The sequence below is a fragment of the Lontra canadensis genome, unplaced genomic scaffold (genome assembly GCF_010015895.1).
Source record: "Lontra canadensis isolate GAN:19392208 unplaced genomic scaffold, GSC_riverotter_1.0 scaffold2, whole genome shotgun sequence".
Lineage (NCBI taxonomy): Eukaryota > Metazoa > Chordata > Mammalia > Carnivora > Mustelidae > Lontra > Lontra canadensis.
The window spans coordinates 8,204,568-8,219,772 of NW_022630996.1; the positions used below are offsets into that span (position 1 = coordinate 8,204,568).

Below are 15,205 nucleotides of genomic sequence, written 5' to 3' on the forward strand. Positions count from 1 at the left end.
TAAATCAAGACCTTTTCTCTTAGCTTTGTTTCTATTAGTCTGTGTATAATAAACTTGGTAACTCACATTTATTTAAAAAAAAAGGGGGGGGCTGCCTGGGTGGCTCAGTAAGTTAAGCATCCAACCCCTTGGTTTCAGCTCAGGTCATAATCTCAGGGTACTGGGATTGAGCCCCACATCAGGATCCACACTTATCAAGGAGTCTGCCTGAGGATTCTCTCTCCTACCTCTGCTCCTCCCTACCACTCATGCACTTTCTCTCTCTCAAATCAATCAATCCTGGCGGGGTGGGGGGGGGGGCTTGCTCTTGCTCTTCATTGCTTTATCTGTAAATTTAATGTGATCTAAAAATAGAGAAGCAGAACAAGAAGCTGAAGAAAGCAAATATGGATACCTGTTTTATAGCTTGTTGAGCCAAAAAAGCCATCTGTAGTGGGTTGGGCTTTATTGCTTGTCGTGGTATGTTCTGGTTTGGTGGATATCTCAGCTGTTGAGGATGTGGAGGAAGAACTGGTCCATTGGGTTTGGGGCTGTGATTCTGAAAATTTATCAAACGTGGAGGGGGTTGCTGGAAAAAAGAAATTAAACCAATTTAGTAACAATCATCCCTTGAAAGACAAATCTTTCACAGAAAGACAGCACCTCTGTCACAGATGAATAACTTATTAACACTGTAACACAGGTATGGGGGAAAGAGGCAGCCTTCTAGAATGTGTATGACTGTGTGATAAGTTTTATTAGGAAAGAGCCTTGGGGGAATGTTTCCAACTTTAAGCAGGTTACAAAAGGACTGGACATAGGCCATGTTAGGAAGTAGGGAAAATTTGTGTTTGGTATTCTTCGCAGTCTCTGATGATTACATTTTGCAAAGAACTGCCCTCTTCAGATCTCCTAAAGTAATGTGATGGTAGAATAGTAATTGCTAGCATTTACTGAGCAGCTGTTACATGCCAGGTACTGCTTTAAGGGCTTTATGTGAGTTAACTCATTTAATCTTCCCAACAATACTATGAGGTAGGAATTCTCTTCATTTTTGAGAAAAGGAAACAGAGGTATAGAGAAGTTAAATAATCTGCCCCAGATTAATGAAGATAATTAAAGATGAAGCTGGAACTTGAACTCAGGCACTCTGGCTCCAAGGTCTGCACTCCTAACCAATAAATCATGAATTATGAAAAGTTGTTATTAATAACATTTAAAAATTAATGAGTTTTAGATCTCACTGAGGTCAAACCATATGTCAGGCATTATGATTAGCATTTTACATGTGTTACCTCATTATTACCTTCCACTCATTTTACAAATGAGGACACTAAACATTAGAAAGGTTAGAGAACTTGAAAAAGGTCACAGACTAGAGCTTTCATCCAAATCTACTCGGCTATGTCATTACCAAAACACCTGCTGGTGTGTAGCTGGGGGTGGATTAAGGTACTAATTAGAGCTGAGAGGATGAATTTCCCTAAAGGAAAATAGATTTCAAATGGAAACCCTTCAAGGACAACAATGGTGGGTTATACGATAGGGCAAGGGCTGGGAAGGCAAGCCTACTTTGTGCATAAATGTTAGCCCTGGAAATTGAGACCAGTCTTCTAGAAAAAGGTAACCTTATATGCCAGTCGCAGTCTCATGGTGAACCAATTCTATGGTTGGCAATTTGTTGTAAAGCAAGTACTTATTTTTAGCTCTCTCAACTGTATGTGATTAGAACTTCTCAGAAGGGGAAGTATTAACCTCCATATTCACAAGGGGACAAACGTGAAATGTGCAGGGCTAAAGTAACAGAACTTTAACTTTCGGTCCTCCGATGGAGACAGCTGTAAAAGGTAGTTTTATTTTTGCCCTCTATTTTTACTTTTCCTTTCTCATTTGTGGAATTTACTCTCTTTTCCTGGGTAAATACTTCTTTCCCCCCACTCTTACAAATCAGTTGGCACTGGCTAACAACTCTCAAGAGTGGCCAGCAATTACGGACTCAAAAATAGATTTAGATACTGTTTCAATACAAGGGAAATTCTGTGGGTGAAGAAGAGAAAAGTATTAGAGAAAATGTCATAACTGTACAGATGCATAAGCCTGAAGCCATAGCCATTCTCTTTGATTTTTAAAGTTTTGTGGCTTGAAGGATTTTGTAGCAGAGAAACGTAATAGAAAACAACTGGGGAGTTACAGTGGAAATAGTGAAAAAGTTCTGAATTTATCTAAGAGATAACTTTTTAAAAAGTGGGAAATCACCCAAAATGGTCCTTAAGAGACAATGAAGGAACTTCCATTAGTCCTTTGCTACCCCACTCTCACAGCCCCACTCAGATTTACACATTGATACAGTCAAGGAACGACACTTGGCGCTAGAGTAATGTAGTCTGAGCAATCAGTGTCAGGATGGATGTCAACCCTGCCATCAAGGAGCTCACAGTTTGGTAAGACGTCAGGTGTTCTTCCCTCTCCTAAACTGTTACAGTTGATTGTGTTAGACAGGGGAGGAAACTTTGAAGAATAAGACTAGGAACTAGTTATGCACATAAGAGAAAAACCAAAACCAGTGCTACTTTAATTAAATGGAATCAACTAATTTGCAAGGAAGATACAGAAAGAAAAAAGAAAAATAATTGAGCACTTAAGCAAACTGACATATAAACACCATTATCCTCACCCTCACTCTAAGTATCTTTATGATTATAGGTTTTGACTGTATTCTAGGTCAGTAGTTCCCAACTGTGCATAATAACCATGAAGGATAACAGATGTCCTTCTAACATCTATTCACTGTTCAGGAAAATTAATGTATACACATGAGCAAGAGTATCTCACAGCAATAAATATGATTCAGGAGTGAGAAGCATTGCTGTGAAGTGTGTACAAAATAACAGGTGACAGTGCTCTCTAACAAGGTGTGATCTGTCCACTGAAATAGACGGCATATTGCTGAATAAACAGATGCACGGTCTACCCGGTTTGTAACACTTAGTTCTGTCCTACCTCTGCACCATACAACTCTTTAACCATGCAGGTTACCTGATTAATATTCAAAGGAATAAGAAATAAGAACTCTCATGCAAGCAATTTTTATAAGTAGTCCTTTAAACTTAACTGTGTCCTATGGACAGATGTAGAGTGAGATTTGAACATACCCACCAAGCAGAGGCACACACAACCTCCTTATAGACAGACACCTTCCCACACTTATGTGTAAATAAACTGGTAGAAAACTAAGTATATAGCTGGGCAGAGCACTGTAAAAGCTTATGGAGGACAGACTGATGAGTGAAAAATGTATAAGTATTTGGCAGAGAACACATAAAAATGAGAGATGAGTGTGAAAGAAGATTCAGGAGTCACTGAGAGTAGTAGAAAAACAATACTGTGTGAGGGAACAACCAAAAGATGTGAAAATTACTTTATTTCTAAGAGGAAAAACTAGGTTTCAGAATAGAGATTGTGTATTATATAGATTATACAGCAGTAAATCCTAGAGAGGAAAAAAATAAGATCAAAAGCAAATTTCTGATTAAGTAGGCCGAAGACTGAGACATCATTTTCTTTGTGACTCCTTGTGAATAACAATGATAGAGGGACCAAGTCACATAGTATCTACTAAATGCCTCAGTTCCTTACTTCTTAGTGAAAAGGCAATTAACAAAATAATGAATTTATCTTTTTTCATGTTAATAAACTTAAATAAAAATCACTTTTCAATCTCCCAGACACTTAACATAAATAGCAATCATGAAAATGCTTAGCACTAGGCACTGAACTCTTTCTTCTCTTCAGATTTATCTTTACAAATATTTTGGTACTTTTTAAGGTCTACCTGCACTATATCAGTCTGCAGAGGTAATGACAAAATTACTCCTCAATTTTCTTAAAATTTCAACTCTGTCAGCTCTGCTCCTGGTATCTAAAGTGTACAAAGTCTTTTCCCATGGAACACCCACAAAAGACGTCTTAAATTCTTTGTTAATTACTTCCTGTGAAAACATGAGTTAAAACAAAGTTCTAGAGGAATAATCTACTGGGTATACTAATATTCCCCTGGATTTGACATGCCTTCTTAATCAAATTACTAGAAAGCCATAAGCCTGAAATAAATTGCTTTAGGTCTTCACAGAAGCAACTTAACAAAATCAGGATCTATACATGTTCATAACTTTATTCAGGGTAAGTAAGAGCCCTATGAAGACAAATTCCCTATTTTGTAAAATTGCTACAAAAAATATTATGCCATTCTTAATTACTTTTTCATAAAGAACCACATTATACATTCCTCTTAGCACTAGAAAAATACTAGTTAAAAGGTTCTTTCCTAGTTAACTGGCATGTTTCCTTTTTACCAAATAATATAGATATTACATCTATTTCTTGTTTTCTTTGGTTGTGAAAAAATTCTCATCTAAGTCTTGTTCTCAAGTAAAAGAATTCTTAACCTAGTTCTGCACACTTTTGATTCTTATTAAGCCTTGTTCCATTTCATTCATTTGTGCCAATCCATTTAAAGTATACTACTTCAAATCCTTCTTACAAATAGAAGAGTACAAATAAATAAATGTAACTGAAATAACAATTTGTATGAATTAATCAGACTTTATATTCTTGAGTAAACTATTAAGCATACCCAGATCTCACCTGAGCGGGATGGTAAAACTCTTTAACAGAGCACATAAACTTATCTTCAAAAATAGATTAAAAGTAAATAGAATACTTCGTAGCTAGTAAAAATAAGAATGTTCATGGAATACCTGCTCAGAGTCTAAAGAAGGGAGATTTCTAGTGAACCACTCCCCAACCTTTTTCTCTTTCGTTTTACCCTAATTTCTAAGATGCGGTACAGTTTTCCTAAACACTGCATCCCCATAAAGACCAGATAACTGAAGCAGAAATCATTCTGAAGCACTAATACAGGAATGATGAGTTACAGATACACAACTTTATCATCAGCCATAGGCATGCGTTGTTTAGGAATGCAATAATTTATCCTCGGTTATAACTGAAGACAACAAAGAGGAGATGAAAACAGTTGTACCGGCTAAATAAACCATTAATTCCTTTTTGAGAAAGACTAAAAGCTAGGAATAAAATCAGGGATACTTTGATAAATTTTTATAAATTCATATATTTATATCATAGATGATAGATGTCTTGGTTATTTTAAAAGATGCTGAATACAATTGTACTATAATTATCTAAGTTAGGACAGGCCTGCTTCCAAATTTACCTGATGAGAGATGGAAGGTTGCTGGATGGGCCCCTGCATTCTAGGGTTTGGTAAACCCACAGGTGCTGGCCTCCGTTGCACCTGTTGCCTCTGAGCCATTACCTGTTGCTGCATATGCTGGAGTCGTAATTGAGCTAGGCTGATCTGTGTTGGAAACTTGGATAACTGGTTTGAAGATAAACCACCTGGTGGCTGTGAATTCTGTTCCACAACAGGATTCTGCTTAGGCATTTGTGGCTGACTCTCTTTATCTTCAATTACTAAAGAACCTAATCAAAGAGAAAAGGTTAAGTTGCAAAGTTTTTCTGATAGTGAAATAAGGCTATTTTTGCTGAACTTCATATTGCCAAGAAATTTTTTGGTCTCAGAAACACTTTAGACTCTTAAAAATAGAAGGCCCCAAAGAGCTTTTGTTTATGTAAGTTCTAATCAAATTTTACTATATTAGAAACCATTAAAAGCATTTTTTTACTTATCAATTCATTTAAAAATAACAAACCCATAATATTTTTATGAAAAATAATTTTTCGAAAAAATTAGTGGAGTGTCATTGTCTTAGTATTTTTAAAAATCTCTCTACATGTTTCGCCTAAAAGTTGAACTCTTCTGTTTTTGCATTATCTGTCATTATATACTTTGGGTTGAAATATCTGAAGAAAACCGGCCACAGACTGACATGTAGTTGGAAAAGGGAGTCCTTGTGGTCTCCTAAAATAGCCTCATACTGTATCTTGAGAACTGCTGTTGTTTATCGAAACAAAACAAGCAAACCTGACACTGGTTCTAAAATTCCCACAATATATTTCTGATTCTCTAGTACGAGCAATTCGTAACCTTTCAAGTTCCTTTTATCTGCACAGTGCACATTACATCAGTCCTCTGAGAGACAATACTCTGGCTTATAGTTACACTTTTAGAATTCAAAGGTGCCTCTAACTGGGTCTGATTAAAGCACAAGGCCAAAGCTTGAGTTCTTCAAGAACAAATTCTTCAGTACAGAATCAAATGTTTCTGATTTACTAAGCATAAACATCCTAAAAAATGTGGTTATCATTCATTAAATACTCACTGTATGCAGGCAATATGATAGTAAGTCTATGTATATCCTTGTTTAAATCCTTTCTTTGGACAAGGGATCTAAGGGTTCAGAGAGATTTAACAACTTACCCAAACTCACCAAGACATTAACTGAATGTCTAAATGAACATTCATCTAGATCAATTATTTTTCCCTTGTACTCTTCTATTTCTCAGAAGCCATGGATAAACAAGTTTAGGAAAGCTTGTCTCCCTGTTAGGGTATTTAAGACGCAAACCTCATTGTAAATGACAATTTATACAACTGTAAATGATAGCTCTGAGAAGTCTTACAGTAAACGATACTGTTTAATTTTTTAACAGAATTTGCACAAACTTCACAAATAGGGATGCTGTTTTTATTTTGTTTTTGCTGATACAGATTCATCTAAAATTATATCCACTTATGTGTGTATAGTTACACGCATACTCTTAATTTTACCTACGTCTACATCATGTGGTTTATAGTGTAAGCAATATGCTTATAAGTACACATATTTCTGTATATGACTATTTATGTGGATAGGTTCTCTGTAGAGCTAAAGGTGTGGTGGTTTGGTGGGGTAGGATAACAGATAGTTACTTATAAACACACTTTGTATTAAGATGCTTCTTTTTAGTAATATAGGTGAGATCGTGCGTGATTCCAGTTGCCTGTCACCCACCAATAATAAATACACTGCTGCATGCACTTTGAAACTAAGCCTCAGGGGTCATCTTATCACCATCCTTTTTGTTCTTCTGTTGTATGGATGAGATCTGTGTAAGCTTATTGCTTCCTTTCTTGGTATATTATGACAGCACTGTCTCTCTTTCTAGCCACTTCTTCCTTTCCTACCCAGAATCTAGCCTATGGAACGAAAGGCTAACTATCTTTGATGTCTTCAAAACATAGTCAATGAGACCAAAAACTGTCATCAAAGGGAATACACTGGTGGTTGAATGAAGAATGTATAGGGAATTCTTAAATTTCTACTTCTACAGATTCCCTGTGAGAAATTAAGAAGCAAAGAAGTGAAGACTTTCTCTACTAGCAAATAATATAGGGAAATTAAAGTAGTAACTTCCTGCTGAACTGCCTGCGAAGATATGTGAACTGACCAAAAATGACGAAAATTTCCCATTGTGATTATTCAGTGGGCTCTAATACTTAAAACTGGGGCACTTTTCTGTGTGCATGTTACACTCTAATTAGGAAGTTTAAAAATATATAGTTATTACATAAAAGACAATAAAAAAATGAGAAGTCTTCCCGAGCAAGATCAAGCAAATGAACCTTTAGGCATGTCATAACTGGGTATTAAGAATAAGTAAGCCAATAGGAGACATACTATTTCATCAGAAAACATTCCAAATGTAAAAAAATCCTGTACTGATTGCAGTCACGAGTCAAAAGTTTTATTAACTACAGTACAAACAAGATTGTATGGAAAAAAGAACTTCTAAATCCCGAAGTCTACTCTGTGAGTCAAGATAAAGGATGTTCATATCATCCATTTATTTACATGTGTATTTGTATTCATGCATGTGTCACGTAGACACATAACATTAATAAAAAAATGGCAAAATTCCATGTCTTCAAAACAGGGCAATAAAAACTCTTTGGGGATAGAAGGGAATACATTTTCAGTAACATACCATAATCATTAAGAATTCCAGAAACAAATGGCACTTTGAGAAAATGGACATAAGGGCATACCTAAATTGATAATATTTTGAGCCCAGAAACTAGGATCACAGTGAAACTGGATGGTATTGTTGGTCACTGGGGAAGCATCACACCTCGCTCGAAGAAGGTGCCGTAACCGGTAAGTAATCTAGGAGAAAGGAGAGACAACTAAACATTGGCATCTTTAATCAGGCAAATAATTTATTAAGTTCCCTGTAAATACACAAAAATGATCTCTGGTATGTATGCTAACACAAAATAAGTAATCCTATCTAAGTTATAAATGTGGATAAGCAGGTTTTTTTTTTAACATGATAAAAGTTTTGAGATATAATTCAATTAGCTAGACTACTGAATACAAAACTGAAAAGTATCTTAAAGTGATAGGTTAAAGTCAGTTTTTTGAATTAATAAAACCTCAGAGAAGCACCAATTAAGTATCTGTAAAATAAATCCTAACACATTTTGCTCTTTTATTTATTTTACTTACTCATTTAAAGAAGGATTTAACATTTATATTAGGGGGCTAATGAGTTATGGGAAGTACAAATTAATCTCAGCTAGGGATTGTTCTCCTTGCTTCTATGTTTGGGATATCGCGTCATCACACCATATCCCCCACCTCCTTCCACATTGTAGTTCTCAGTGAATAGTTGGTCATTTTCCCTCAGTCCTTGAATTTAGTTCCTGGCTCATTATCGCCATCTCTAACATTACTCTTGTCATTACCTCTTGGTGATTTTAATATCCAACCAGCTGATCCTTCTTTCCAGCTTCCTCTAGTCCCAGGTACCAATAATGCTATAAACCTTAAGGGTCCTATCAGTGTTTGCTCTTATAATTTTCCCCTGTCCTTTGAGTTCACCTCACCATTAACCTTACCCAACTGAAAGCCCAGGGTCAATCACCATAATCACCTTGCATATACCCTTATATCTCTTTCTCTCACATGCTCTAGCACATGTACTTCTTTCCCTCTCAACTTTTCCCCAAACAAAACAAAACAACCCTGGCTTTATATCCAACTTTTGCCCAGATATAAATGGACTAATAAACACATGACAATTTACTTCTGGTAGGCCCCTAAATTTGACTGGCAATCCTGACATTTTTCTGGTTATTTACTTCCCTACCCTCCTAAATAACTACTCAAATTTTCTTCTCAAATCTCTAGCACCTCCTTCCTTTTTCCATTTTCAATCTCAGCTGATGATTTTGCTTATAATTTTACTGAGAAAGCAAGGAACAATTAGGGACCTTCTATAAATTCTCACCACTTGTCAGTATAAGTGTTCCCTCTTATTACAATGGATTAAATGGCTTTTTTTTTTTTTTTTTTTTTTTTAAAGAGTTTATTTGAGAGAGACGGAGAATAAGCAAGAGAACATAAACCCGGAGCCGGAGGGAGGATGTAGAGAATATCAAGGAAACTCCCCCATGGAACCTGGAGACTGATGTGGGGTTTGATTTTAGGACCCTGAGATCATGACCTGAAATGAGCCGAAATGAAGAGTCCTAAGCTTAAAAGACTGAGCCACCCAAGTGCCCCTAAATGGCCATACTTCTAAAGCCAGTCCTTCCACTTATGCAACAGTACCCAACCCTTCTTGTCTACTCATAGACACTGCTCAGCAATTTTCTTCGCTCTCCTGTATCACCTAGGCTTCCATTTTTTTTTTTTTTTTACTGGATCACTCTTATCAACATATAAATATATCTTAACTTTTCCCAGCTGAAAACAAAACTCTTGGCTCCTTTTCTCCTCTAACACCCACTGCTCCATTTTCCTGCTCTTCTTTTTACAGAAAACTCTTTGAAAAACTCATCTATTTTTACCACTCCCCGTTCCCCTCCTCCCATTCTTTTCTGAAACCATTTCTTTCACTTGGCTTTCAGCATACTATACTCTCATGGTTTTGCCTTTATTTTACAGGCTGCTATTTTTTGGGGCCACTGAGAATAGGTTTCAGTTCTAATGCACGATCCCCGTCTCCAGTGTTTGTTCTTCCAGTCTTGCAACTGCCCTCTACTCTCCTATACCTACATAGTTTTAGTGATCTCATACAGTCTCATAGTTTAAATTACTCTTTAATTTGTAGCTTAAGTCTGGATCTCTCTTTTGAATTTGCATTTCCAACTGCTAAGTCAACATCTGCACCTGCTTGTCTGACAGGCACCTCAAATGTAGTATGTCTAAAAGAGAACTTCTGATCTTTCTCTTCAAGTCTACTTGTCTTAGAATCTTCTCCATCTTCATTATTGGCAGCACTACTTTTCCACCACTTTGTCAGTCCTTGGTTCCTCTCTTTTTCTCAAGCCCTACGTTCAATCTGTCAGCAAATCCTACTGCTTCTATCCTTAAAAGACATGGATAACCCTACCAGTTTTCCTATCAACTCTATTAACTCTCCTCCTACTACCTTGAAAAAACCACCTTATTGCAGTAAGATTCTAACTGGTCTCCTTTATTTCTTCTGTGCTCTCAATAGATTAAAAATCAAAGTCCTCATAATGAACTACAATGCTTGTGCTGTTTGACTTTGCATTACTTCTCTTACTCATATCACTTTCTGCTCCTTCACCCTTCTGGCCCCCCAGGCTTCCTTGTACCACAAAACTTCCACCTCTATCTTTGCATTTGCTGTGTTCTCTGCCAAAATTTCTTTCCCTTGAGTATTTACTTCCAACAGGGCTTGCTTCCTCACTTCCTTCAATATCTGCTCAAATATCACCCTTTTTAGATAGATTTATGTATCTAAAACTATAATCCCTACCCCAATGTTCCCAGACTCCTTTCCTTAATTTACTTTTCTCTAGAGCACTTAACACCATGTAACAGTATACATATTTTACTTATTTCTGTACACTCTCCACTAAAACCCAACTCCTTGGGTTGGGAAAACTGTTTTCCCCAGGGGCTTAGAATGCTGCCTAATATATAGGAGGTGTTCAATAAGTAAGCGTTGAGTAAACGAATTTGCTTCAGTTGCTAAATTATTTCCAACAGCTATAATAAGTTCTGAGTCAAAAACCTTGAACTTATTTTGGGACTATGCGGAACACATGGCACAGTGTGTAGCAAACAGCACTCAACACAGTGTTCTTCTCCCTAAGTTTTTCTCCCTCTAATTTTTTACATCCTGTAACAGTTCTCACTGTAAGAATGCTAACCAAAGTAATTATTCCAAGAATTTTCCCTCATCAATACACTCATGTTTAATCATTTCCCAAAATTTGATCATTTTGAAATAATTTTAAAATTGCAGAAAACGGAAAAGAACTCTTTACCCAGATTTTGCAACTGTTAATGTACTAGCAGGTTTGTTCCAGTGCCTGCCCAACTGCTTCTGCACACATACACTATTACTTATCTTTTTCTGAACCTCTTGACAAGCAGGTTGAAGACATGAGGTTCTGTCTACCCCAAGCACTCCACTGAGTGTATCTTAAAACAGAGATCCTCTAACATAAGTGGCAAGTTCCAAATTCCAAAAGCAGGTTTGTCACAACACTACATTCCAATCCAAAGACCTCATTCAAATGGCAAGTCTTGCAACAGGATCACTTCCCAGAATGCTATCAAGGAACACAGGTTGGGTTTAGTTGCCACATCTCTCCAGTTCCTTCGTCTTTCCCTGTCATTTATGTCCCTGATAGCTTTGAAGAGTTTGGGGCTTATATTCCGCAAGATGACAACATAGGTCTGAGTGTAGCTCCTCCTGATCAGACTTAGTAAAGCATCTTTGTCAGCAATCCCACACAAAGATAATGTGCATTTCTTAGCGCATCAGATCAGGAAGCTCAGGATGTCAATCTATCCCGTAACTGCTGATACAAATCCTCATCACCTGGCAATTCTGCTGCCCAGTTTCTCCACCTTAAATTCACTGGATTTCCCCTTTTGTAACTGGTTAGTATTTTGCAAAGAGGTATTCTAGGATTACACTGAAATCCTTTTCCATCAATTCTCTATTCACTAGGTGAGTGTACTCTGATGACTCCTTAATTACCTCTACAATAGTAACCGAAATGTGCTGCTTATCTATTATTCTTTTTACATTTACTGATTTACATTGTGAAATAAACTTTTCCCTTCTTTATCATTGCTGTAGAAAAAATGATTAAAATCAGAAATGTGAGCACTTTCTTAAAAGAAAATCAGCTCTGTTAAATAAATGGAACTATGATGTAAACCCCTGGGATATACCTTTCAGGTACTATGCTGTAAATCCCTTCTTTTGCTATTGAAAAGCTAAAAGACACAATTTAATTACAACTCAGATAGTATCTATTTGCTAATTAAGTTGTGCAAAGGTCTAAAAATATTATCAAACTTGGGCAAACTCTATTCATTAAGTAATGATGTACTTTGCTGTCAAGATGTAAGAGCTCTCTGTCAAATTATTTTACTACCCATCTAAAATGTAAACCTTGTCAAAACTCCTGATACATGTTTTAGATCATTTTGAAAGGTCATAAAGCCTGGCTAGTGTAGAAGATAATGGTTCATTAAGTATACTTTTGTTTTTTTAAGATTTTATTTATTTTTTTTTTCTGAGAGAGAGAAAGAGAGTGCACAAGCAGGGAGATCAGCAAGCGGAGGGAGAGGGTGAAGCAAGCTCCCCACTGAGCAAGGACCTGGGGATCAAGACCTCAACCAAAGGAAGACACTTAACTGACTGAGCCACCCAGGCGCCCCAGTGGTTCCTGAAGTATACTTGTTAATACTTTCAGATGTATCTGAACTTAAATATACTCCGGTTTCACACTGAAAACTTCAAAAAGCAAAAGATGAAAAAAGTTTTTTAAGATAAAAGATATGAAAACAGCTTTCAAGATAGTAATACTGTATACTGTCTCCTTTCTATTGAAGTTAAACTTAAAGAAGAAATTTCATATTTGAATTTCCAATCCTGTAAAAATTAACATGCAGTTTTGTTTATATTTTGATATATATATATCAAATATATTTGATATATATTTATATATATATATTTGATATATAAATATATTTGATATATATTTGATCTGACAGATGATGTTTTATCTGCCATTTTTCACCATCAATCTTTTGTTTCATTCCTTTACATCAAGCAGTAACACAAAATTCCTACCTTTAAGAAGTATAAAGTCTAACGAGAGTCCTAAAAACATGCAAATTCAACAGTAGATAAAAGTCAGTAATCATACGATGAACATATGCACAAAGGACTTACAAACACAGAGAACAGAAATTCAATCCAGTTTCGGTCACGAACGGCTGCCAAGAGGAAGGGAAGACAAAACCTAAACTGAAGCCGGCAGAGTCTTTAAAAAAGATGAACATCAGTTACTCCGGAAAGAAGAGGCATTCTACGAAAGGTACCAGTAGCCGGGCAAGAAGCATGATATACTGTGAGCCCCAAGGAACAGAGGCAAGGTGCTGCCAATGACACCTCCAGGAAAACATAAAGAAGGTCTTCAAAGAGTAGTTAGATGGGAGCAGAGGAAAAAGAAGAGATTATAAAATTTCTTTTGTAACTTAATAGTCTCCTAATTGCTATTATTATAGAAATATTTACGCTAGTAAAAAGGATGATAGTGCTTTACTCTCCTGGTCTTTCTTCTGTCAATATTTCTTGCCCTCCTTCTAAATTACATAAGAATAAATCCAGTGTTAACATGCTGACAGAAGAATCCTGAGGAAATACTGTGAAAATGTTTCAATATATGTAAAACTGGACTTCTGAAAAGATTCCACTGTTGCATTGGGTTTTGTTTATTGGTCATAATTCCTATAGCAAAAAGATGAACTGAGAATTGCAAGTCAAGCTTGAAATTTCAGACCCACAAGGGATTTCTTCTTTTTTTAAGCACATAAAAGCCATCATTTAAAGGACAACCTGAGTAAACGTGGCTACAGGTAACAAGCCTAAGAATGATGAAAACCACTGTAGAATGTAGCAATTTTCAAAGCTTTCGAGGTTGGAAACCCTTGTCAGTGTTTACAGATAATCATGAGCCTTAGCTCTATAGGCATTACAGGCAAATTATTTTATTAACCACACTGGCTACTGGTAATGCTTTGAGGCCCACTTGGGTTCCATAGGCTTTTAAAAATGAGGAAAAAAATGATTTAGTCAATTAGGTATTGGTTCCTTATAACTGATTCCTTATAATTTGCTGAGCCCATTTTCTCCTATATATAAAATAAAACAATCTCCTTTTCTCCTATGTCAAGAAATCATTAACATAACTAATCAATCTTCTATTTTTATTGTTTTCTATTATAATTGTAAACAAAATCATAGAATAAAATTAGAGAAATTTTTAAACAGAAGAGATTGAATATCTATATGAATGTCTTACACATATATAGTAACAATATTCAATAATCCTAATTTTTCATCATAACTGAGAAAAGAATTCTCTCATTTTCTACTTTTCTTTTTCTGTTAATTTTCAGAAAAATATTCAGGAAAACAGAAGATAGATATCTATATAGAAGCTGTTTTTCATTACATCAATAAAGCACTTTAAAAAAGAAAAGACTCCAGAAAGATTCTATCATTGAATATTATAAAAGAAAAAATTCTAAGAATGAATACAATGCATGATTAGGAATAGTTGCAGAAGTAGTTACTAATCAGTTTTTTTTTTAATATTTTATTTATTTGACAGAGATCACAAGTAGGCAGAGAGGCAGGCAGAGAAGTGGGGAAAGCAGGCTCCCTGCTGAGCAGAGAGCCCTGTGCAGGGCTCCATCCCACAACCTTGAGATCATGACCTGAGCAGAGGCTTAACCCATTGAGCCACCCAGGCGCCCCTAAAATACTACTGTTTTCCCTGTCAAATAAGCAAAGATTTCCCAATTACAACAAATTGAGGATGGATGGAGGGGGGAGGGGGGCAGGGAATGGGCTAAATGGGTGATGAAGACTAAGGAGGGCCCTTGTCCTGATGAGCACTGGGTGTTATGTAACTGATGAATCACTAAATTCTACTCCTGAAACCAATATTACACTATATGTTAATTAACTAGAATTTAAATAAAAACTTCAAACGAACAACACCCCCCCACACCAAAATGATGTGTAAGTTTAAGTGAAATATTACATGAAAAATACTTGGAATTAGTGTCTGACACACTATAGGTGATCAAGAAATATTTACTGTTATCATTGTTTTTGGTATTAAGTGTAATAGCCACCGAGAGAAAACCTGGAAAAGAATAAGACGGGAATGACAATGGTAGATTAAAACTGAAGT

The 15,205-nt window shown here is 36.1% G+C and overlaps 1 protein-coding gene across 4 annotated transcripts in view; it reads right to left on the reverse strand.

Annotated features, from left to right (window-relative positions):
• Positions 1–15,205, reverse strand: part of TRIM24 (tripartite motif containing 24) — a 93,193-nt gene that overhangs the window by 15,203 nt on the left and 62,785 nt on the right. Inside the window, exons 8-10 of one of the 4 annotated variants that reach the window (XM_032868328.1) lie at positions 7,988–8,105; positions 5,315–5,481; positions 395–565 (exon numbers count right to left, since the gene is read on the reverse strand). In XM_032868328.1, coding sequence (XP_032724219.1) covers positions 395–565; positions 5,315–5,481; positions 7,988–8,105 — 456 coding nt within the window. Of the gene's footprint in view, positions 1–394; positions 569–5,212; positions 5,482–7,987; positions 8,106–15,205 lie in introns of all 4 variants that reach the window. The other 3 variants (XM_032868318.1, XM_032868308.1, XM_032868301.1) reach the window with 3 other exon arrangements.